We start from the raw sequence: 23,589 nt of genomic DNA on the forward strand, positions 1-23,589 counted from the left end.
TTCATGGGTCTGGAGTTCATTTCCGCGACGCACCTGGCTTGGAGTGGACGGGGGGAGGCTGCATTTTCTTTACGCCCCGGGCACTCGGCAGGCCATCACGCCTACCTATGTCTGTGCGGCTCATCCTCAGAGACACCCAGTGGTCTGATAGCGCTGCATTTAGGATATGAATTTTCTCCGAGCTTTCACAGCGCGCCTCCCATCTAGCTAATGTATTCGTATGCGCACCAGTCTCGTGACTAGAAAATACAATGCCGTTTTTAGCATTGCTTCTTTCGAGCCACGGTAGACCGTCTTTCTATGGGTTTAATATTTTGGGCATTCTACGCAACAGCGAACATGAGAGACGAGAGAATGCGCAAGTAGTCGGGCTGTTGTTTTGGCCGCACATAGCCCCTCAACACTTGAAGATGTACCACGTAATGCCATGACTTAGCCTACCGTCAGGATACATCCATGAGTTTCTTTAATACGATCTGGCCATGTTTCATCCTTGGAGTGTTTTCGGATGGCCAGTTGCCATTTACGAACGCCCTCGAAGAGTCAAGACGAACCAAAACCCACCAAGCGTCAATACCAGGTAGATAGGTAGTAGTCGGTCCGTGTATGTATTTCTATGACTTCCCAAGACAAAAAGCAAGTTCCCGGCCCTAAAAAGAAATATTTGTTACGACAAAAACCCGCTAAACATGAACGCACGTCAAACCAATATAGACAACTTGCCGGTTTTCCTGGGAACCATTCCGTGGCCTCCCAGGACCCGCCCATCGCCCTGCTTTGCAAATATCCCGCTTCTCTACCCCATGTATGCCAATTGATCTTGGAACAGTCGAGTGCCTTTTGGACACATATCAGAGCAACCCCTTGCGGGCCAGCTCGACCTTCCTCGCCGCCTCGCCGGCCTTGAACCCGCCCTTGGACACGCAGATGCGCTGGCCCTCGGCGAGCTCGAACTTGTCCTCGTGCGACGGCCACGCACACGGGCAGTGGTGGGGGAAGTGTACGCAAGCTGTGTGCAGCCAGGTCAGGTTAGCAACGAGTCCAACCGTTGTGCACCTCGCAGGCTGGGAGCAGGGAGCAGGAGTGTGTGTATGTACCAAGAGTGTCTGGGCAGAGGTAGTTCTCGCAGTGCGTGCGCTCGTAGTTGGCGCGGTACAGGCCCGAGTCGCTCGGCGCGTTCTGCGGCTGCTGCTGGTGCTGCTGCTGGTGCCCGCCACCGCCGCCGCCGCCGAACATTTGATCGAAGAAGCCAAATTGCGCCGACACGGCGCCCGCCAGGGTAAACAAGACGAGAGCTATGGAGCGCATTGTTGAGAGCCTATGCAGTTACGTTGTGTTCGGTTGGTCAGTCAGTCAGTCGACATGCAATTCAGCTGTCTGGGGAGCGGGTGCGGTACCTGGAGGGTTGTTCGTGACACCCTGGCGCTGGAACTGGCTTGCTGGCCAAATCACAGCTCCCTGTCGCGTCAGTCCCGGCAATTGGGGCCAGCGACCAAATCCTTATCTTATCGCTTAAAGTGGGCTGGGCCTAGCCGGCTAGTGCTAGGCGGACGAATTGGGGGACTTAGGTAAGCAGAAAACTTGACGCCTGCTTCGATCCGGGCCCGGGCCAGCTCTGGTGGTGGAAATGCCTTCTGGATGAGCTGCTTCGTTTGATCAATTGCCGCGACAGACGCTCGCGAGCCGCCCGAAATGCATATCGTACAGCTGCAGCGGCCTTTGCAGAGGGCTGCTGCGAGCAGCTGCCTGCAATTACTGCGGCCGACGACGACGAGGACGGCGACGGCGGCCCGTCTCAGCGACGGACTCGCCCGCCTCCAGATCAACGACAGCGCCGCCGCCCAGGGCCGCCGCTATGCCAGTGTCAAGGCCCAGGGCGCATACAAGATACCCAACAAGAAGACGCTGCCAAAGAAGATGGGCGCCAAGCGGACCGGCGGTTTGTCTTCCCTACCCATACCGCTCTCGTAGCAGCGACGTCGCCAACCAAGGGGCAACCCGCTGACCCGTGCCTGTGCTCCTAGATCAATATGTAATCACCGGTAACATCATCTACAAGCAGCGCGGCACGATATGGCACCCGGGCGAGAACACCATCATGGGCCGCGACCACACCATCCACTCGGCCATCGCCGGCTACGTCAAATACTACCGCGACCCCCAACGCCACCCCAAGCGTCAGTACATCGGTGTCGTGTACGACCGCAACGACAAGCTCCCCTACCCGGTGGGCGCCCCTCGTAAACGCAAGCTCGGCTTTGTCGCCGTGCCGCGGAAGATAATAGAGCACACCGAGGGCGGCATCGGGCCGAGCGGCATCCCCTACACGGTGACGCGGCACGAGGTGACCGAGGACACGCCCGCGACCGAGACCGTAATAGTCTCCGCAACAGCCACAGAGACGGCCGAGCCAGCCACAGCAGAGGCCGAGCAGCCGGAAGAGCCGGCGGGGCCCCTCGACGGCAACGCGATCCTGTCGGCGCTGATCAAGGAGAAGCTGCAGCGGCGGGCCGAGTACAAGGCCAAGACGAAGCTTGCGCAAGAGAAGTTGGAGAAGGAGATGGCGGCGCGGCGCGGCACGCGCATATTCCGGCTGCAAGACGACTACAGCTACCGCGAGAGCAACTGGGAGATTGGCCGGCTGGTCGGCGACACGGGCGGCAGCATCCCCGGCACGGAGAAGACGGCGTCGCGCAAGGCGCTGCTGCGCTCCAAGCGCGTCGCCCGCACCGTCCACAAGATGGCCATCAAGCAGCGCATGCTCGAAAAGGCCGGCCGTCGCGAGGTCTACCGCGGCCTCGTCCGCGCCAAGCGCGCCCGCATGGCCGAGGAGAACAAGGCCAACCGCGCCGCCGTCAAGGCTGCCGCCGCCGCCGAGAAGCTGGCCCAGCAGGCCAAGAAGGCTGCGACCAAGGGCGGGAAGGGCGGCGAGGGCGGCGGCGAGGGCGGCGGCGAGGGCGAGGTCAAGGTGTAGGTTTAGAGCCGTGTTTGAAGGGGGGCGTTCTCGGCTTGTCGAGATTCTGCGGTGCGGTGCGGATCTGATGTGTCTAACGACGCGCCGCTGTAGTATATACTGTCACGAATAAATTACCTGTTCATCTTGGTGTGTGTGATGCGCTGAGAATCTGTCTTTGTCCGGTAGGACAGAGGTTGACCTTGGAGCAGAGTGTGTAGAAAGAAGATACCTTGTCATTTTATGTACTAGCCTGCCACCTGGGCTTTTTTCGTTGCTTTCTCAAGTTCCTCGACATGCAGATGATACGTACAAACGCGACTGATATTGGACTTGAACAAGATCTGAGGCTTCAGGTCAACAATTTGGTAACTAGGCGAGATGCAAAAATTAACCCAGGGTGGATGTGGTTTTTCCCTAGCTGAGGGGAATATGAGAATAATCTGAAAATTGATGTTAAATATTACCAAGCTACGCTAGAACTTAATCGTTTGCAACTCACTTTTAGGGAAGTCCATGTAGAGCTGAACTTGTTGTTACCTAATTATGATAAAGCTCTAATTCCCGAAAGGCAACTTGCTGGTGTTGCTGTGCACCGAAAAGAATAAAAATCAAAAAACTTGAAGAAAACAGAGAGAAGAAAAAGAAAAGGGATACTATAGCCCTGCCTTAAGCACGAACCCGTAGCTTCTCCTACTTTTACTTCCGAATGAGTGTCGGCAAGGTAGCTAAGCTATTAGTGGCTATCATTACCAGCACGTTCGCCGTACATGCTTTGCCTGGTCTGCACTTGAGTGGGAATGCTCGCCGCTCGCATGGCCTTCTCGGCCAAATCGACAAGGACCAGATCGGTTCCTGCCATGGCCGTGGTTAGACTACCTTGAGGGGCTAAATATATTAATGGGTATAATCATCGAAGAACACATAACGTAATTGCATAGCGAGTGGCCATGTATAGCGAGTGGCCACTCTCCCCACCCTAATTGAACTTTCGCCCGACACACCAACACTACCAAAAAAACTAAAAATGGCACCCAAACGAAATGAAGCACAAATACAGCTTGCCCTCCAAGCTATGGAACGCAATAAATCACTAAAGCCCTTTGCAGCTGCAAAACTGTATTCGGTACCCCGAAAAACACTTGAGCGGCGATTAAAGGGAATCCTCCCTCGAGCAAACACTATCGCTAACTCTCGGAATCTCGATCCCCTTGAAGAGTAGGTTATTTTACAAAAGGTTCTTGACCTATATGAGCAAGGATTTTGGCTAGGATACGATGTGGTTGAAGATATGGCCAATTTGCTACGCGTTACTCGTCGGACCACGCTGAGCTTCAAACTTCGTATGACGACAACCAGAGCTCCAGATGCGTTGGACGCGTTCGTACGACTACCAGAGAGCCAAATGCGAAGATTCAGAGATAATTGGCGCGTGGTTTGACCTTGTTCGTAATACAATCGCGAAGCATGGGATTGTTGAGTCGGATATCTGGAACTTTGACGAGACTGGGTTTATGATGGGCCAAATTTCGCCGATGCTTGTTGTTACTTCGTCTGAAGGCCGTAGGAGGGTTAAGAAGATCCAGCCTGGTAATCGGGAATGGGCTACAGTGATCCAGGCTGTACAGTCGGGTGGTAATAGCATCCCTCCGTACGTGGTGGTTGCAGGCAAAATCCACCTCGAAAGTTGGTATCGCGACAGCCCTTTCCCCCCCGATTAGACCGTTAATCTCTCGGAAACTGGTTGGACGAATAACCAGATTGGTCTTGATTGGATTAAGCACTTCGACCAACACTCTCGCCGTTATACAATAGGTGGAAAACGTCTCCTAATCCTTGATGGGCATGAGAGCCACCACTCGGCCAAATTCGAAAAATACTGCAAAGAAAACAACATTATTACACTTTGTATGCCTCCGCACTCATCTCATCTACTTTAGCCACTTGATATCTGGTGTTTTAGTGTGTTGAAGCGGTTTTATAGCAAGGAAATCGAGAAGCTAATGCGCAACCATATTCACCACATCACCAAGCCCGACTTCTTTCTCGCCTTCTACAACGCATTTCAAGCAACATTCAAACCTGAAAACGTACAAGGAGGTTTCTGAGGGGCAGGCCTTGTCCCATTTGACCCAGAAAGGTGATATCCCAGCTAGATATCAAGCTTCGTACACCAACACCTACTTGCCCCCCCCCCGAGGACTCGTACGACAATTGGGTCTCTAAGACACTACAGAATGCTACTGAGGCCTCTCTACAATCAACACACATCAAGGATCGCATTATCAGGCATCAGAGCAGCTCACCAACCCCAATTCTTGAGGCCCTTGACCAAATTGTAAAGGGTACAACGAAGGTTATGCACGAGGTAGTATTGATGAAGGCCCGTATAAGAGAGCTTGAGGAGGCAAATACAGCCCTAAGTAAACGCCGGAGGGCTAAAAAAAGTCGTATCCAAGCAGGAGGACCATTGACTGTACAGGATGCAAGCGATATTCCGGCTGAAAGGGATGCATACGCCCTACTAGAGGAGGAAAAGCGGTCGGGAGGTGGCAGTACGAGGAGCAATATAGCAGGTTCACGGCACTGTAGCAATTGCGGCAAAACAGGACACAACTCTCGTACGTGCCAGGAGGATGCGAAAATGGATAAGGGATTGGATTCTAAGTAGTTTTAATTGATCATTTTTTTGTGGTATTAGTGTGTCGTGCGAAAGCTCAATTGGGGTGGGGAGAGTGCCCACTCGCTATACATGGCCACTCGCTATGCAATTACGTTACCTGGCGGCCCGATGAGCGAGACCGCGATCGGCCGCGGCTCCTCTCTGTGCGTGACGGTCGAGAAGTACGATATCTCGCCGACCAACAAAGTATGCCACGTGCAGCTTGGTGGCTAGAGTAGGGTAGGCAACTGGGTATGTGCGTGACCAGTTCGGCCTTGTCTAGCGTAAGTTTTGTTTTTGTTCTCCAACCAGTCTCTCAGGCGGAATATAATTAGGCGCTCTTCCGTGCGTGTATTTTTTAGCGTCAATTGTGGTTAGAACCGTGTGCCGCAGAGATTCGGTCTTAATTAGCATAGTCAGCGCTCGAATAAAACGAACGTAGGAGCTCGCTGTTGAGCCCTTCCCACGTATATAACTTGCTCCTGTTGACATGCTAATTACTTTCTATTCTTTACTTATTCGGTTCATCGTGAGGAAGCGGTCAAGTACTAATTAATTACAGCGCGTCAATTGTCCGATGTACTCTGTAGCTGGCGCAATGAAACGACCAGTTGCGCCATGGACAGGGCGCAATGGACAAGTGAGAGCAGAATTGACATAAGTCCAAAGACGAGGACGGCCCAGGACGTGTAAAAATTGAAGGGGTTCCGCTGGTCCGCCCAGAATTCCCTCAGTGTGCTGGAATCCTTCTGCATGTTGAAGTCCTGCAGCCGGAGCAGTTTCTCGCCCAACAAGGGAAAGTCATCGGGCCCATAGAAGCCTCTCGTCGGCATCGTCCATGGCACGCCCGCAGACCCCAGACGACGTACCTTCTTTGGGGATAGATGGGTCAGCAAGGGGTCGGCCTGCCCGCCGACCTGGGCCTTGGCAAGCTCTTGGGACCGGAAGAGGTCTCTAGACCTTTTGTCCGGACCAAACAAGATTATGTACGACCGCAGGATCTCGTTTAGGTACTGCTGTGTATATTTTGTGCTTGAGGGCGAGTTTGCCAGCGTGGGGGATCGGCTCTACTCGTCAAGGATGCTAGAGATGGGGAATTAAAAGTGAGCCCCACGAGGGGGCTGTTTGGGGATGGGGGGAGCGAGCCGGCACACATGCCTGTGGAAGATTGCGGGGTGGTAGCCGGCCTCGAGGCGTCGGGAGAGCAGAGCACAGAAGGACGGCAATCGGAAGAGGGCCACTTCCTAGGTGGCCGTGTCGAACGAAAGGTGGGCACTCAAGACATCCACCCACCGGATATGGACACGACTGCCGGTTGAGGGAGAAGTAGTTGAGTCTGGAGGCATAGGGCACATCTGCCGCACGCTTGGGCCATGGTCGATGCTCTGGCACCAGCTCGCCAAACATCTTCAGCATGCCGCAAATGCGCCTCCCCGTAGCATCATGGCCAACGGATGTTCTGGGGACTCGGGCAACGCGCGGAATGCCTAGATCGATGGCCAAGTTTGAGTCCGGGCTGAGCACCTGGGGAGATACAGGAGAGTGAGGTATCTGATGCATGCGAAGATGGCGTCGAGTTGATGACTCGTTCGATGATGGGCTCGAAGTAGGGTAGCGTCATGTGCTTCTTTCCGCCTGGCACGGATGTGGAATTGGATGCAAAGACCGGGCTGGTAAATGTGGCGCCAGGAATACCGCAAGTGCACGCCTAGCTGTAGCTAGCAACTATGGCTCTAATCAATTTTATGGCCCAGGTTTTCTCTCTTCATCTTCGGAGAGCGCTTTGGCGAGGAGTCGCTGCTCCGGGTGGCTTACGCCTTTGAGCAAGCCACGCAAGTGAGATGCAAGGGAGCCCGTATCTGGTTCCAAAAGAGGATCTAAAAGATGTGCTGCTCTCGGGACATGAAGAATCAAAGGCGAATAACTAGATAATCGTGTCAGAATACTATCAGGCGGTTTGCATTTTGGGGAAGTTGATACAATCACACTCGTTAGAATTTCGTATTACTTTTTAATGGCGAAGCGGTATAAGGTATAATTTCGGATTTCCACCAGGACGACGTCTTCAGCGGGAAGCTTGGATACATGTCGAGTTGTGTGAACTTCCGCTCATGAAAAAGGAAACCCCGAGCCGAGAAACCTCTCAATGTCCATCTTAGTCATCTACCTTCATGCAGCCCATTCCGCACGGGCATCAATGGGGCGGGCGAGGGCGTTGCATTTGCTGTGGCTGAGTGTCTGCAGCCGTCAACTCTAGACCATCTACTGGACGCCGCGGTTGCCAACCACACCCACCTGTCCCCTCCCATCCTAGACACCTCAACCCTACCGCAACAAATGGCCCCCCGAGAGCTTATGGCGTCTCTCCTATCTAGGCTATTTGTAGCCGAAATTTACCCAACCTTTTCTGAAATCCGGCGAGTAAACGGCACCGCTGGCATATACGCTCAGGCCATTACTCTAAAGCGAATATCTTGCTAAAGTTAAACAGAGACGTGATGTTCATGGACTGAAATCTGAGGGTCCGGTTAATGTGTTCTTGTGCTCGGTTGTTGTGATGTGATGCTTTTACGCGCGCGTCAGTTGATGGGCTAGTTTGCTGAGGCAGATAATTGGGTAATTACCTAGGTAGCTAGGTAGCTGCAGTATGCGATCGAGGCGGAGCTTCTGGAAGGGGGGTTTCTGATGAGGTTTTTCTGCACTTTGACAGGCAAGGCTCTCGGGCGCATGTCGTGGACTGATGATAACTATGCGTCTCACACGTGGCGGTGAAGCCCAAGGAATGGGTAATTAACTCACAGCCGACTGAAACCTGACGATGAAAATAAAACAATACCGCATCCTCATTATACATTCTACCTATCATTCTTGCTTCCCACTGAATTGATACAGGATAGCAGAATAATTCATCTTATAATCGACGCTTGGCTGGACAGAAGGTCTGGCCATCAGCAGGCTTGAGCCATGCCTACGGGCTACGCCAGACTTGCGTCGCTGATGGGAGCTCACCCAGAGACAGCAATCGTGCGGCGCTTTGGATCCCTAAATACGCTCAACCTCCTCTATCTACAAGCTGAGTTGACGGACCTGGAAAATGCCCTGCAGAAGGAGGCTAAAGCCGACGCCGAGTCTGGTCATCTTGACCGCACGCTCTACAGCCAGGGCTGGCAGAGTCTTGCCAAGTCGGCAACGAAACAGAATGGAAATTCAAGGCAATGGGAACTTGTGTTGCAAGTCAGAGAAGTTAAAGGAATACAGTTAGGTCTATTGTACTCTGAGAGGTCTGGGCTTTCCGCTGACCTCTATTACCAGACCAGGCACTGCACCTGCAGCACAAGATCGCCAAGATCGGACCGCCCAACAGGCAGGACTTTGAATTTCTCCAAAGATGGATGAGCTCGCCGTCCATGGGAAATGTCTATCTGCTCGGCGCTGACAGTGACATTTGGGAGATCTTTGATCCAGCAGAATTGGTTGCACTCTACCCCGACATGGCGAGAGTCGTGTTGCTGGACTTATTAGCGATCGGATGCTGCAACGGTACCATCACGTTGTTGGAGATCTTTTCAAGAAACCGGATGCGTCGGCGATACACGGTGATATTGCCCGCTACTCCCAGGGGGGCGTCGAAAGAATGTGCACTGTGGTGGGTACGGTTCTTGGGTCTCTCCTTCTGGTGGGATCCATCCTCGTCCTGTACTCTGTCGGCAGCATGGAGATGCGGCTCATGACGATTGGCATCTTCACTAGCGCCTTCTCGCTGAGTCTATGTCTGCTCACAAATGGACGCATGGTTGAGGTGTTTTCGGCCACCGCCGCGTAAGTTAAAAAGTCTCATGCTTGTGATATCAAGGCAATCTTACCCAGGCAATCTACATGAATCTTCCGGTCCTACTCCTGAATCTAGAAAGCTAACTAGCTACCCACTCCCATCTAAAACTGATTTGCTGCTGTTCATGTGGTCTTTGTTGGTATCAGCGGCCCAGATGTCGTCACCTCTGAACGGCACCGAGCACCGAAGTGCCCCAATGTCATCGACCTTCCCGATCACTTTCTAGCCCCTATTCCCGCTCCATCCTTCTCTTCCTGCTCCTTCTTTTTCTGCTCCGCCAGCGCAGCTTTTTCCTGCTTCTGTCTCTCCTTTGCGGCAGCGACGGCGGCGTCGTCTGCTGGAAGAAACTCCGTTAGATAATGACGGGGATGGTATACAGCGGAAAGGAATTGGAAGAAACTCTGTCAGAAAATGACTGGGATGGCATACAGCGGAAAGGAATTGAAACACACCTTTGGGCCTCTTCTTGTGTTCCAAGAGCGGTAAGATAGCAGGCTCGTTAACGAGGAGCAATTTCTCCGACACAATATAGTTCGCGCCCAACAAAATGTCAATATGGGGCGAGTCGGGGAGGACGTAAAACTCTCATTCGTGAACGTGGGTTGCCCGGGGGTCATGCCACTTCCAGGACAGAGTAATGATGCCGCAGGCCTGGATGAGACGGCCACTTGCATCGCAGACCTGGGACAGGTCGGGTCGAGCTAAGATCAAATGCGCCTTGCCCAGGCGCTTGACCAGGTGCATGGAAGTCCAGTTTCCGGCCTGGCATTGCGTGTCGAGTAGCGCCGCGCCATGGCTTGACGCCAGCTCTCGTTTTCATCCAGAACCTTGATGCCCCTGTTGAAGGCACCATCGCTTGAGGGCTGGGCGAGGGAGCTGCGAATGGAAGCCTTGACCTTACCGAGTACGATGGTCAAGGCACGAAGGGCCTGGTACCCGCTGGCGGTGGATCTCATCTTGGCCACGTCTGCGGGCGGGACGGCCTCGGGCCGGGAGTTGCTGTTTCCCATGCTAACTGTGATACTGATATCACCTCTGGCTGGGAATCCGGTGCGGGCGCTTGACGGCCGGGTTTGTTATAACCCTAGGATACGAGCGAGGCATATGCTAGGATGGCAGCTGGTATGGAAATAATAGAAGAGAAGATTTCAGAGCGGGGTGGTCCATTCGAGGCAGTTCATTTGAACAGAAAGATCCGTTTTCCTGGACAGCAGTGTACAAAAAGTGACATGAGCGCTGGGACCTGGATATAAAAAGATCCACTTCTCGCACTAAAAAACTATGGGACAAAAGCTAGCGCAACTAAGCTAGCGCAACTAACTTCAGATCAATTAGCCACATACGCAGTCGCACTATAATTACACCACAACCACGTCGCCGTCACTAACGTCAACATACTTCCAAATGCGGGTAATTTTCTCTCAGGACCGTAGAATTCTCTCAAATCGTTCATTTCCATAATAAAATACGAAGCTGCCCTTATTATTATTATTATTATTATTATTGATATAGCATGCCCAAAAATATAATTAAAAGTTGCCCTATCTATATATCGTCAAGATCGTTGCTTTGTTGGGCTTCAAATGCTATAGCCAAAGCCCTCATAGTACGACGGGTTATTCCACCGCGTGTAGACGCCTTTATAATGCCTCCTCGCGCCTTGCGCGTTATGGGCGTTAAAGCCTACGCGCCAGATGAAGCCTGAGTACGTAATGCCCCTAACGTTCGCTGTACGAAGCTTCTTAATGGCGAAGAGCGCAGAAGCCGCCCAGTTATGTAAATCGTCTATTAGGTTATCGAGGGAGCCGTATTTGTGGTTGAGAAGCTTGTGGTCTGGCGGAGGCGTTGAGAGGGGCTCGGGTGCGGGTTATGGTGCGGGTGTGGGCGCGGGTCCGCTCTTTCTCACCAGCGTTCAGTGCTGGCTCTCTTGGGGGCTAAGTCATTTTAAGTTAGGTGAGGTGTGACGGCGGGGCTCAGCACCTACTAGTTCTGTATGACAGAAGCACCCCGGGCACATTTCGCGTTGAAAGCGGGGTTTCCTTAGTCCCAGTCAGGGCGAGGGCGGCAGGAGGGCCAGAAGGAAATGGTAGGCTTCTGGGATTTGTGAGGCTCCTCACCCAACGCGGCCTACGCAGAGCCGCACCATGATGCAACGGAAAACGGGGTTTCTTAGACAGGCTTAGGTCGTGGCCAGGGGTGTTGGTCCGGCTGACTTAGTCCGTGCCGTGATCTTCCAGATGGTCCAGTTGGATGTATAGGTACCTAATGCATCCAAACAGCCAACGTTGCCATTCGCAATGTTTATCTCCATGCTATCTCCGTGCATTATTGCGCTTTTGCTTTTTGTGCCTCAAGCCCCGGTCCAGTCTTGTGGCACCTGTCTCAAAGACACACGAGCTTTGCATTGGCTATTCTATGTCGTCTTTTTTGCCGCGTCCATGTGTCAGCATTCCCATCAAAGGAAAATAATATCGTCAGACGACACTATCGGTCGGCAAGCTGCCAAGCTGCAATCACTCAACACGTATAAGTGAGGCCGATTGAATAGAGTGGTGGTGGAATAGTAGTGCACAATTTAGCACCATTCCGAAATTTTCGTGAATTTTGCCCCGTGTTCTAGCAGGAAGTCCACCATGTCCGCATCGCCCGCTGGCAACACATAGTCGGCGGGCGCAATGATGCCCCCACTAGAGCTATACTTGTCTTTGATACCCACCAGGAGCCCCGACCTCCGCAGATTCAAGCCTACATCAACTAGCTTCCTCAGCGTCTCGATCTGCCGAAGCCGCACTGCACTGGCGAAGAACCTGCCCACGAGAATCTGTGCCGTAGGCGCCTCCGACTGCACGAGCTCCTGCAGCACCGTCCCGGCTGCCCAGAGAAAGTCAAAGAACTGAAGTACCTGCCTATCTGTCTCTACCCCCGCGGTATCGATCCGCCTGCGGCATTCATCTTCATTGAGCAGCGGTGAGTCCAGGTGGTTGGAGTAGTAGAATAGGGCGAGCTCTAGCCATGTCCGGGCGGCCCATTGCGTGCCCTGCTGGCAGATGGACTCGGCGCGGACGAGATGCTCTTGGGATCCATTCTCGGGCATGAAGAGGCTGAGGCGGTTACAGATTCCGTCGGCCTTCCGGCCTGCTGTGAGGGAGTCGAGCTGTGGGCCTAGGGAGCGGAATACTGATGCTGGCACTCTGGTTGGCGATGGCGATGAGAGAGAGATTCTGGAAAGAGCGCTTTCCAGGTTCGAGATGATTGCTGGGGGGTTCATGTCAAAATAAGGTTGGAGAAAGGGGGGGTGTCGACGTCAAAGTAACCGTGCCGGCAACTCACCTGGAAACTCCTGGCTGTGGAATTAGAGCCACGGGAGATTCTGGGGCCACGATGTGCCTTCCAGGGGAGGAGTCTACACAGTCAGGAGAAGGCTGCCGAGAGAGTGAGGGCTTGGGGCTGCACGCACAGGTTAGCTTTTGTGCTCGCGTCCTATCTGAACCGGAACAAAGCTACTCACACCGATACCGCGGCAACTTCAGGGTCGACCCTGGGCAGTGGTTCTTCATGCCCTTGCGGACTTGTTCCGGGGGAAACCTCACACCCGAAAGAGCCACACACGGGCCGCCTCCATCGCTATTTGACAGCTTCCGCTTTCGGGCCTGGTGTTTCACGTAGCGCCATCCTTCCTTGGGAGGCTCTTGTAGCAGCCCCATTGCTTGAATTTGTCAATCCATTGTTACTTGCTAGGTTCGACTTAGCATTTCTTCGTGATTCTAGAGAGGCCTCTGCTGGGACAGGAAGTTTGACCTCCTTACCTAGGGGAGGATCCATGACGTTGCGCCATTTCTTGCATTACCAGCTTCAGTGACTTGCCCTCGAGCAGGTAGAGCCTCCATATTTCGTGCTGGTGGCGACCCCAGTCGCGTTCTTCTCCGGGCTCGAGGGGGGCATGGAGGTCTGGGGATCGGAAGGTGCTCAGTATTGGGGTTTATGTGAATTTCTTGGGTCTTGTGGCGACTGGAATTCGCTTGCCATTCCCGAATGCGGCCCGACTTTGGGCACCAGTGTGATTTGAGGCCACGTCGACCCGCCTCGTGATTGAGTCTTGTTCAACCCGACTCGAAATGCCCTCACAACCAACCATCTAATCACACAGCTGGAAATTGTTATCAACAACCCCAAGAGGCACCACCCTCATTTCCAACCAACACTATTTCTACAATTTGCTGCAAATGATACTAAACTCGGTGTGCAAGAGCAGGATATTACGTTTTGCAAATCGACGAAGTTGCCAATTGCAGGACTCTGCCCGCGGCAGCCGCGCAGTACGGAATCACACAGTTAACGTGTAGAACTAGTGATTGCCTCTACGGCACTATCTCTAAGAAACCCAGCAAACTGGGGGCTGGATGACTATCCTCATTTTTGGATACTAAACCTAGTGTAGATCGGCTTAGCCGCTACACAACTTTTCCCGGTTGACCAATACGATTAGAACCATGACTCGCCCAAGAATTACGACTCCGAAGGTTGTTCCATCGAAACAAGCGTGGCCAAAAGGGGCAGTTCTAACGGGATAGCCAACACTTGCCGCGATGATGGCGATGTGACCCGCCAGTCTACAAATGATGAAATCAAGCTCGTGCTCCTGGGGTGCTTTATTGAACCCGGGCTGCTATTTGTGTTTTGGAGAGTCTGGAAATACCCATAATTATGTGCAGGGTAGATGCTAGACGGAGAGCGTCTTCAAGCAGCAACCAATCAGTCCCTGTTCCTACGCCCTGTTCCAACACAAATGTTATGTTTGGGGTCCGGTATTCAAGTAAGAGTTACACCTCTTGAAAAAAATACTGGGATGCCTAGTTAGGTAATAAAGCAGCTTTTGGTCGAGGCTGGGCTGGCAAGACTGGGCTAGGACTAGTCTGGGCTGAGCAAATGCGGCGAGAGATCACGCTTTGGAGCTGGTCGATTCGGGAAGCGAGCTTCTTCGTTTTGAGCTCAGTAAACATCATTAGACCAGAAAGTGGGAAAAAGGGGGAAAGCCCCCTCGCTCTTCAAGTCTGACCTATCTCCACCCCCTCCACCCCCGCTCTCTGAGTACCAACCCTTTTCCAGGAGGGAACGGCATCTCTCGCTCACCCCAACCAACTCCTCCATCAGCATGACCTCTACCACTTCCTCATCCACGCATTTTTTCATCGGAGGTTCGTTTATGTGTAGGTCGATATTATGCAGGACCAGATTCTCCATGAAAAAGGTCGCGGCATTAAGGCTTACATAGGCGTGAAGCCTATGGTGGGAGAAGAGTTTGGCAAGTGAGAGGTGGCCCTCGCTATCTGGCTTGCCTCGAGAAGTTGCAAAACTATATGAGCATCGCCCGGCGACTCAAACTCGTTTAGCGATGCAAGTTGTTGAAATAGCCCCCGTTCGTCGAGGTTGGCAGTAAAGGTAGCCTTGGCGGACCTGCACCTATTGGCAGTTGTGGTGTGAATGAAACTTGCGGAACAGACGTCACGGTCCATCAAAGCCTCTCGGAGCTCGAATAGTCGGGGATGAGCAGCTATGGTTTCAGCTGAGGCGAGACCATTGTCGACAAAGGCCGTCAGCCCTTGTGGGCATACAGGAGTCCACAAGACGGACATTCGGCCGGGATTCGGCGTATATTGTTCATGAGAGGCGTAAGAGTCTCGACGTAGAACCGAAATGTTAATAAAGCATTAGATAAACCTGTCAAGCCTCCACCAGCGTGCCGACGTCTTGAACGCTGTCGGCATCGCTGTAAGTGTCACTCCAAAGTCGGCTCTTGCCTCAACTAGTTCTTTAGCAACAGAATGGTGTACTCTTCAACAATGCAAACAAATCAAATATGGGGTCCCTATTTGAGTTAATTTGAAGCCAACAAGTCATATTTTCATCCGAAAACCCCGTATTTGAGTTGATTTGCGTACCTGACTTGATTTGATTCAGGTCTGGAAAATATCAATCCGGCCCGGCAAAAACGGGAAACTTCATAGATTGTTGTCTGCGCGCAGTGGCTGTATATTCTGATCAAGGCCGGCATTCTTTCTACCGAATGCCTTGTGGGCTACCCCCGTCTATGTGAATTACTACTGGGTATAACGCGCTAGTCAGACATTAAAGACGACACACGGTTGATCGACATTGTTGCCGAGATTAAACTACCGGAGTCTTTTATCAAAAGCCCTGTCGACGGAAAAACTCTATTCTCTCACACAATATCCAGGCACTCGTGGGGCCCTTCTCTCGCCAAATCATTAATTCGGGCTGGATATCTCGTGAACGAGCTAGATATCACCGGAACCCTGCCAGTTATTAAGATTGTATCACAGCTAAAATCTATTGACGGCGAAGAGGGGCTAGAAGTTTTAGTGGAACTGGCTAAGCACGGCGTTGATTTTCACGCCACGGATCCACCCACTAAATTGCTTTCGGGAAGAAAAGACCGGGGCAAAATGAACTAGGTTCACTAGGCCGAGTTCAACCCCTTGGTCGCTGCCATCCGTCACAATCGAGTGGAAAAGTTCTAGCGAGCGAGAAATTGCAAGAGCTATGACACTCTCCATCTGGGGTTAATAATTAACAACTTCCCGCCTAGTCACTTGCTACTGTGGGCGCGTTATCTCCTGGAGGCATGTTTATGCAGCCACAACGGCGCAGTTGGGGCCATTGCGGAGAAAATAATTGGCAAACAATGGGATTCAGACCGTTGGGTTGACGGCAGGGGAGCAATCCTTGTCTTTATCTTGCAGGAGTATAGGGACCTCTGCTCCAAAAGCCTGTCGGACCTTGGAGGACACGAGCTGATCCGGAGACTCGTTATTTGTGTGGCTCTACTTCTTAAGTACGGCGCCGGTCTCCACAGGAAAGATGTAATCCGGGGCTGGGCGCTACATACGAGACGTCGTTACCGGTGGTGATGGGGCCTAGTGGTGCCACGAGATCCTAGATTCATTTACGAAACAAAACATGAGAACTCAGTCGGGCGTTCCTTGAATCGATCTGCACTACGAAAAATGGACCGACAGATACCCCAACTGAGTTAAGATATCAACTCCTTGTGGAAGGACACCGGAGTCTCTCGAGCTGTTGGGCTTGCCACCGAATTTTGGGACAGAAGATGGCTCGGACCCTTGGTGACGATTTGGCCTGCTAACTGTTTTATTGGTCAATATACCTCGCCCTTCTTCGCGCGATTTCCTGGATATCACGTAGGTAACTTCTAAATAGCTACAAAAGACGTCGATGTGCTCATCTGAACCGTCCATCTATGGCCAGGCCCACATCTGGACCTCAGCCGAGGCACGTGGTTCCACGTTGGCATCCCGAGTCCAGACAGACCATTGCCTTCCTCTATATATTCCGCCGTGGCCGAGATAGATAGCCTTCATTCAAGCAATACAGTCACCAGTTTCCCATCCAACGTTTTCATTAACGACATGAGACAAGTCATTGGAACGCCTTCTCAAAATTCGCGTAACCGTCATGGTTAAAAACCCACGTCTATTGTGAGATTTGGGACTGTAGAAGGGCGCATAGTCATGCAGTACTCGCCAGGTTACCTCGACCAGAGCCCCGATATAATGCTTCATGCATACTATGAAGTACGGAGTATACTCTTCTGGGGTGGACAATAATAAAGACATCAAGACTAGAACCATTTCTCGGTAGCAGTTCAGCAAACGGATCCCAAATATCACGGGTATCGAATGTCCACTATGTAAATATGCCCTGTTGTGATTCCTATTCCGTTTCCATGCCAAATGTGCGTGTCCGGCGCCTATAAACGCAGTGCCCGCTCCCCCTAAAGCCAATGCTGATATTACAATATTACATAAAATCCCACACCCTTGCGTGCGTCACCGGAATATGCGCCGTCCGCCCGTGCGTGTCGGGAACCTCTCCACGCCGTTCTGCTGGTTCTGGTGCCATAGGGCCTGCATGCCCACCCCTCCGCCCTCGAGGCTCTTCTTGTACCGTCGAATCGCCTCGCGGAGGTGGTCAGGGCGTAACGGACCCCGGCGATTGTCGGGTGCTAGGGCCTGCCCTCCTTCTCCCCCTCCTCCTCCTCCTCCTCCTTCTTCTCCTCCTCCTCCTCCTCTTCCTCCTCCTTCTCCTCCTCCTTCTCCTCCTCCTCCTTCTCCTCCTCTTCCTCCTCCTTCCACATCAGCATTGGGCGAGGTTCCAGTAGAGGGAGGCGGCGTGGGGAGGTCGGTCTGCTTCTCGCCTGTCTTCGCGATCCACTCGTCCTGAACTCGGCGCGCGATCTCGATGATGTCTCCGATGTAGACTTTAGAAACGGCCCGCATGCCAATCACAACGTTTTCTGTGACCGACTGCGAGATGGTCGCGTTGATGAGCTGAAGAGGAGATAGTTAGCAGAACAATATCGAGCAGTCTAGACACAAGCCAGGGGAGGACAGTGGTGGCGGATACTTACTCTTCGAACGCCCGCTTTACCAAGGTTTCCGGCGCGCCAGTTCTCGAAGCGGTTGAACTGATCGGGCGAAAAGGCGTTGATAAGCATGCCCCTCGCGCGATGTTCTTCCTCCTTCTGCTCCTTGGTGAGGGTATCAGCCGTCGCGGCGACCTCAGTAGGGCCGTCGTCGTCGCCTTCCCCTTCATCACCGCCGCCAGCACCGGCCGCCGCGCTCTTGCCACCCCGGCCGCCGCCGTCGCTAACCCCGGACATGGCCGTGGTGGCGCGACCGCCAACCGCCGAAGGCGTCTGCTCTCGCGCCTTGTCTGCTTTGGATTTGCGGCCGCGCTTCTTTTTAGGCGGGCCCGCGGCGCTGACCTGGCTGCCGCTGACGAGACTCATGGCGTCGAGGTCGACTGAGGGCGAGCGCGTGCCGTACGGAGTGCCGAGGTCATCGGGAGGGAATGATGTCTGTCGCAACGGGTGGGTGGAGTTCGCCGAGGCGACCGAAATGGCAGATGCCTTGCGGCGCTTGAGGGCCGGGGCCGCAGCGCCATCTGCGGTGCGTTTCTTATTCGTCATGACCAAGACATGTATTTTGAACCAACGGGCCAGAGTATGTCGTGGAACGCGCAGTCGGAGAGAAGGCCTACCGAGGCGAGGCCATGCATTCGTAGGCTGATGCGAAAGATCAAGAGCTGGGAATTATCGGGGCACGCACAACGACAGGCGCGATAGTAGGGAATGGCTCGGAACGGCCCGCAGAGGTAGATCGATCGTTGGGTTCTGTCTAGGAAAGCGCAGGTTGTGGTTGAGGTTGTGGTGGTTGAGGTTGTTCGTACGTCCAGCCTGCCTAACGGGCGAGATTCAAAATGCGCCGAAATGCCAGACTCCAAAGTTGAGGTGCTGTTTGACGCGGCTCAGGCCTAGAACCCTGCACGCCTTTGCTAGCCCCCTGGAACCCTAGACGGCAGCCACAAGCCACCGGCGGGCCCCGCCAAGCCCGATTGAGGAGATATGGGTTAGCCCACAAAGTAGAGAGTGACCTAGCTTGCCTGAACAAAAAAAAACGTAGGGATTATGCCTTAGTTTGCGCAGGCTTTACACCGACGATCGTTTGAACTGTAAGATGGAGAGAATAGATGTTAAATGTAACTGCCCTTCCATTACCTATGCTATTTAAATCGCGTCGCCGCGACCGCGTGTCTGCGTGTTCTGGAATTTCTTGACCAGCCTCACCCGACCGAATGGCCCTGCAACCCCGCGCACTGTCCCATGTCCGAACCCTTGACGTCAGGTCGATAAGATAAGCAGCCGACCGTTCTTGGCGATCCCCGATCCGGGGATTGCAAAGCGGCGTGAGAAAATTCGAATGCCGGGGAGCCGAGTTGCCTCCGAATGTCTCGCATTCATCTCACTATTGGCCCAGAAAACTCGCGACCTGTCTGTGAAACTGCTCAGCACCATAACAGCATCCCCCCAAACCCTGCTGGCGGCCATGGCACAGTCCGACACACTCCCCGACGCCGAGAGCCCCTCGGCCCCCTCGTCGGTTAATGGTGACAAGAAGAAGAGGAGCAGCAGCAAAATGGGCCGCGACAAGGACAGGAGTGCCTCCAAGAAGAGGGGCAATACCAGCGACCCCAACATGCTCGCCGTGAGCATGCCCACCGCCAATGGCGGCAATGCACACGCCGAGCGCCGGTCAAGCGTCAGCAAACCTGCGCGCGACTTCCGCGACATGCCCGAGCCGTCGCCCAAGAAGAAGAGAAAGAGGAAGACGGCCACGGCCCCCACCACCGCCGTAATCCCCGTCGTGACCGCCCCGACACCCACCACGCCCGACATTGAGTCCTCCACCCGATCGCCCAGCCCCGTCATCGACTTTGACGGCCTCAGCCGGCCCAGCCGCGGAACACGGGAGCGCCTCGAAGAGAGCGATGCGCAGAAGGAGGAGCGCCTGGCGCGCATGAAGGGCGCCGTCCGCACTCTGCTCGAGTGTGTCGGCGAGGACCCCGACCGCGAGGGCCTGCTTGCGACACCCGAGCGCTATGCCAAGGCCATGCTCTTCCTCACCAAAGGCTACCAGGAGAACGTGCGCGACATTGTCAACGGGGCGATTTTCCAAGAGGGCCACAACGAAATGGTCATTGTGAAGGACATTGAGGTCTTTAGGTAAGTGCGGAAAGTGTGCGCGCGGCATTTATATGCATACCTTGGATTTCTAGACACTGACCAAGACTTGCTATCTAGCATGTGCGAGCACCACCTGGTGCCATTCACGGGCAAGATGCACATCGGCTACATCCCGGCCAACGCGGTGATCGGCATCTCCAAGCTGCCGCGCATCGCCGAGCTGTTCGCGCGGCGCCTGCAAATCCAGGAGCGCCTGACTAAGGACGTGGCCAACGCCATCATGGACGTGCTGCAGCCGCAGGGCGTCGCCGTCGTCATGGAGTCGAGCCACCTGTGCATGGTCATGCGCGGCGTCGAGAAGACGAGCAGCAGCACCATCACCAGCTGCGTGCTTGGCTGCTTCGAGCGCAAGGAGAAGACCCGGAACGAGTTCCTGAGCCTGATTGGCGTCAACCGCCGGTGATGATTTTCACGGCGTGTTTCCCAATATCGTCCGAGCCAGCATAGTGCGCGCATAATTTCAACAACGGGAGGCAGAAAAGGGTGAAAGGCATGGAGGACAACCTTTCACCACTGCGACATCACTGACTGTGAGGCATTGTGTTTTTGTTCTGCTACAAGCCAAAAAAAAAATCTGCATGGATCTGGAGTCGGGGAGAGGCCATACACAACAAAAAAGAAGGGGGAGGGAGGCGGCACATCTGGGGCATTCAACCTATCATCACATTTTGGTCGGGATCTCAACATCGCATTTCAGGCAAAAGAGGTGTGCGGTAATATTGTCTGTATTTTGGGTTGGCTATCTGACTTTTTATTTTTGTTTTTTTACTTGGTGGCGTTTGAGTTGTTCGGAGCATTCAACACACGCATCAAACATCCACATGGGTGTGTTTCGGCGACTTGGTTTTTTGGTCTTGGTCCTGGTTTGGCACTTCATTCATCATGGATACGCGCTCACCCCCCGAGAGTTAAGTTTACAGCACTAGATACCTCTCAAATACCTAGATTTATGTTGCGGGCGTGCTCAGCTACCGCAACTAGTGCCGTGCTTTCTCTCTCGTTTTTTTGCTGCGTCAACATCATAATCTACAATACAACACCCCCTAACTAGCGCTATCTACACTAGACCCCTGAGGGCAATCTCGAAAAAGCGGTCTTGAGAACGGCAGGTATGGAAGCGACATCTAATATTTGTACACGAAAATCCTCAAACTCCGCCGTGATAGCATCATGATACCCTCCTCACGACATTGCCGACCTCCCCATTCTCGACCGCTTCTACCCTTGTCTTGACCACTCTCCACACCTCTTCCGCCACCTCCTCCACAGACGGACTCGCATCAATTACATGCAGGTCCTCTTCTTCTTGCCGGAACAGCTGCTCTGTGCCTGTCAGAGTCTCAGGGGTCGGCGGGCCCACGGCAACCGCAGCTTCCCCGGCGGCGGGCGCGCTGGGCCTGCCGCCCGCCGCCGAGCCGGCCACGGAGACGGGGACGGTGTTGATCTTGCCCATGCTGAGGCCCCAGAACAGCTCGCGCACGCGGCGCTGCATCTCGCCCTTCTCGTACACCTCGCCGCCCCAGCCGCCGCGGCCGCGCGCCTGCGCCTCGTCCAGGTCGAGGAACAGCACCAGGTCCGGCCGCGGCAGCCCAATCTCGGGCGCCCGCGCCCACGTCAGCGACAGTGCCGGGTTCTGCTTCGCCGCCGAGTACACGATCCCGCTGTGGTAGTACCGGTCGCAGAGCACCGTCACGCCCGAGTTGAGGAGCGCCACGATGGTTTTTCTGGGGGGTTGTGTAAGTTGCGATCACACCAACAGAGGTGCTCTGGGGGGGGAAGGTTGGGTTGACTTACGCGGCCTCCCACCTGTTCGCTGTGAAGAGCAGGTGTATGGCGTGGTCGTCCATTTCGACCTGGCTCTTGAGGTAGCCGTCGATCATCTGCCCGATTGGTGTTGTGCGATCTTGGTTGAGGCCCTTGCATTAGCACGCCTGTCTGTCTGTCTGTCTGTCTGTCTGTCTGCGTATGCGTCTTGTCCCCTTTCCATCTCTTCTTCGCCTGCTCCTGAACAACACCACGTTGCGAACGCCATTGGCCTGGCCCAAATATTCTGAGACATACCCGGAAACCGCATCACCTTAACCCTGCGCCCCAGCTCGACAAAGCGCTGCTCGAGGAGCTTAACCTGAGTGGTCTTGCCGCTGCGGTCGAGGCCCTCGAGCACTACCAATGCGCCGCGGACGACGGCGGCGCCCTCGCTGGGCGCTTCTCCTGCGGCAGCTGGCGACGGGCCAGACGAGGCTGTCGAGCTGGTGGTGTATGGAGGAGGCGCGAGCGCCGACACGGCTGAAGCGGCCGTGGCCAGGTCGTTGATCGACGCCATCCGATGGGCGATGCGCAGCGGCGGGCAAAAGACGGCGGGTGGGCCCAATTGACCTCGGGAGAGCTGTTTCAAAGTGGAATAGGGACGAAATACTGTAAATATGTTCCGACTGCGCCGCCGTACATGCAGGTTACTGTCATGTATGGTTCACTTTTCTTTCACTCGAGACGAGAGAGAGAGATCCGGCTTCAGCCTCGCGCGTTACCTACCGAGACACCCCACGCTACCCCAGGGAAGGTGGCATGACACTCTCCAGGTTCCAGGGGCGGCCGCGGGGTGCCAAGCCTGAGCCTTGGTGGGGCTCCAGGGGGCACTTCGACTTGATACCCCGCCAATCCCAAAGGTGGCTCGGATCGACGAACGGATCGAATCCGAGCACTCTACGCCTTTGTTTGCGAGTATTTAGATGATGTGCTATTGCTGTATTGTTTTTTCTGGAGACATTTTTCGGGATTGCAATTGCATCCCAGTTTTCTTCGGTTTTGGAGAACTAAATTTTCAACCCTCGTCAACGGGTAAGCGGCAGCCACTACCAGGTAGTCCAGTTATTCACAAGTTCTGGCTGATAAGCTTCCGGCTGGAGTCTCCTTTGCCTGCCACACCGTGACGCGATAGTTATCTTGTTGCCACCGTATTCCATGGTTATGCCTGGAGACGTGTCGAATGGAGGTGGTGTCCGGTTTCCTACATCAAGTCTTCATCAACGAGTGCCAGGAGTCGCGGAGAGATGTCCATGCATCGTCTTATCTTGGTCTTCATCTCGTATTCTGTCAGTGGAATTCAGAATCGTTAGTGCAGAGAAGAGGGTTAGGGTTGTTGACGAGCCGGGAAGACGATGCCAGCAACGATATCCTTTGGCTGGTGCAGCACGTCGCAGACCAAGGCGACTACCGAAACTGCTTTATCTGCAAGCCGAAGTCTGATGATACCTTCGTACTGATAGGAGAGCTTTTGCCATCGCCAAACCACGTTGGCAAAGCGCCCCTGGCCCTCGACCCGTCTCGAAAGCCGCAGCACCGCCTGAGACCTCGTCGAGCCAGGCGGGGTCGTCTAGGGGGTTTGGGGAGCGAGGCAGCCATATCCAATGGACTGGTCAAGTATGAGCGCAGACAGAGACGGGCGGGTTAAGGGCATTGAAACCAGTCCAAATGGCCGCATACGACACGACCGCATCTTTTCCAAGGCATTCTGTCCC

General features: G+C 54.0%; 9 protein-coding genes across 9 annotated transcripts; 3 read left to right on the forward strand and 6 right to left on the reverse strand.

Moving 5' to 3' along the window:
• Positions 1-851: 851 nt before the first annotated feature.
• On the reverse strand, positions 852-1,308 carry B0T26DRAFT_639008 (uncharacterized protein; the record flags this gene model as incomplete). Its single annotated transcript, XM_060437099.1, has 2 exons — positions 852-1,009; positions 1,098-1,308. The coding sequence occupies 2 exons, from the start codon at positions 1,306-1,308 to the stop codon at positions 852-854; spliced, it is 369 nt and encodes a 122-aa protein (XP_060301650.1).
• A 280-nt stretch (positions 1,309-1,588) lies between these two features.
• Positions 1,589-3,405, forward strand: B0T26DRAFT_699360 (ribosomal L27 protein-domain-containing protein). The gene is given in 3 exon segments (XM_060441463.1): positions 1,589-1,939; positions 2,025-2,936; positions 2,949-3,405. 3 exon segments carry the CDS (start codon positions 1,693-1,695, stop codon positions 2,972-2,974), a joined length of 1,185 nt encoding a protein of 394 aa, XP_060301651.1. The 5' UTR covers positions 1,589-1,692; the 3' UTR covers positions 2,975-3,405.
• Positions 3,406-6,181: 2,776 nt separating this feature from the next.
• Positions 6,182-7,022, reverse strand: B0T26DRAFT_673270 (uncharacterized protein; the record flags this gene model as incomplete). Its single annotated transcript, XM_060439578.1, has 3 exons — positions 6,182-6,682; positions 6,770-6,859; positions 6,909-7,022. 3 exons carry the CDS (start codon positions 7,020-7,022, stop codon positions 6,182-6,184), a joined length of 705 nt encoding a protein of 234 aa, XP_060301652.1.
• A 1,557-nt stretch (positions 7,023-8,579) lies between these two features.
• On the forward strand, positions 8,580-9,438 carry B0T26DRAFT_748959 (uncharacterized protein; the record flags this gene model as incomplete). The annotated part of the gene is made up of 3 exons (XM_060445032.1): positions 8,580-8,787; positions 8,928-9,115; positions 9,187-9,438. The coding sequence occupies 3 exons, from the start codon at positions 8,580-8,582 to the stop codon at positions 9,436-9,438; spliced, it is 648 nt and encodes a 215-aa protein (XP_060301653.1).
• Positions 9,437-10,209, reverse strand: B0T26DRAFT_869767 (uncharacterized protein). Its single transcript, XM_060447894.1, has 2 exons — positions 9,900-10,209; positions 9,437-9,784 (listed from the first exon to the last, which is right to left on the reverse strand). The coding sequence occupies exons 1-2, from the start codon at positions 10,119-10,121 to the stop codon at positions 9,677-9,679; spliced, it is 330 nt and encodes a 109-aa protein (XP_060301654.1). The 5' UTR covers positions 10,122-10,209; the 3' UTR covers positions 9,437-9,676.
• Positions 10,210-11,026: 817 nt separating this feature from the next.
• Positions 11,027-11,464, reverse strand: B0T26DRAFT_673273 (uncharacterized protein; the record flags this gene model as incomplete). Its single annotated transcript, XM_060439579.1, has 3 exons — positions 11,027-11,280; positions 11,354-11,381; positions 11,432-11,464. The coding sequence occupies 3 exons, from the start codon at positions 11,462-11,464 to the stop codon at positions 11,027-11,029; spliced, it is 315 nt and encodes a 104-aa protein (XP_060301655.1).
• A 6,101-nt stretch (positions 11,465-17,565) lies between these two features.
• Positions 17,566-18,805, reverse strand: B0T26DRAFT_699369 (uncharacterized protein). Its single transcript, XM_060441464.1, has one exon. It carries the CDS (start codon positions 18,455-18,457, stop codon positions 17,855-17,857), a length of 603 nt encoding a protein of 200 aa, XP_060301656.1. The 5' UTR covers positions 18,458-18,805; the 3' UTR covers positions 17,566-17,854.
• Positions 18,806-19,373: 568 nt separating this feature from the next.
• B0T26DRAFT_636812 (GTP cyclohydrolase I-like protein) lies at positions 19,374-20,474 on the forward strand (the record flags this gene model as incomplete). Its single annotated transcript, XM_060436867.1, has 2 exons — positions 19,374-20,050; positions 20,129-20,474. 2 exons carry the CDS (start codon positions 19,374-19,376, stop codon positions 20,472-20,474), a joined length of 1,023 nt encoding a protein of 340 aa, XP_060301657.1.
• Positions 20,475-21,052: 578 nt separating this feature from the next.
• Positions 21,053-22,604, reverse strand: B0T26DRAFT_699371 (thymidylate kinase-domain-containing protein). The gene is made up of 3 exons (XM_060441465.1): positions 22,133-22,604; positions 21,866-21,974; positions 21,053-21,795 (listed from the first exon to the last, which is right to left on the reverse strand). Exons 1-3 carry the CDS (start codon positions 22,392-22,394, stop codon positions 21,240-21,242), a joined length of 927 nt encoding a protein of 308 aa, XP_060301658.1. The 5' UTR covers positions 22,395-22,604; the 3' UTR covers positions 21,053-21,239.
• Between the last annotated feature and the right edge of the window lie 985 nt (positions 22,605-23,589).

Source organism: Lasiosphaeria miniovina (assembly GCF_030549165.1).
Source record: "Lasiosphaeria miniovina strain SMH2392-1A chromosome Unknown B0T26scaffold_2, whole genome shotgun sequence".
Classification (NCBI taxonomy): Eukaryota; Fungi; Ascomycota; class Sordariomycetes; order Sordariales; family Lasiosphaeriaceae; genus Lasiosphaeria; species Lasiosphaeria miniovina.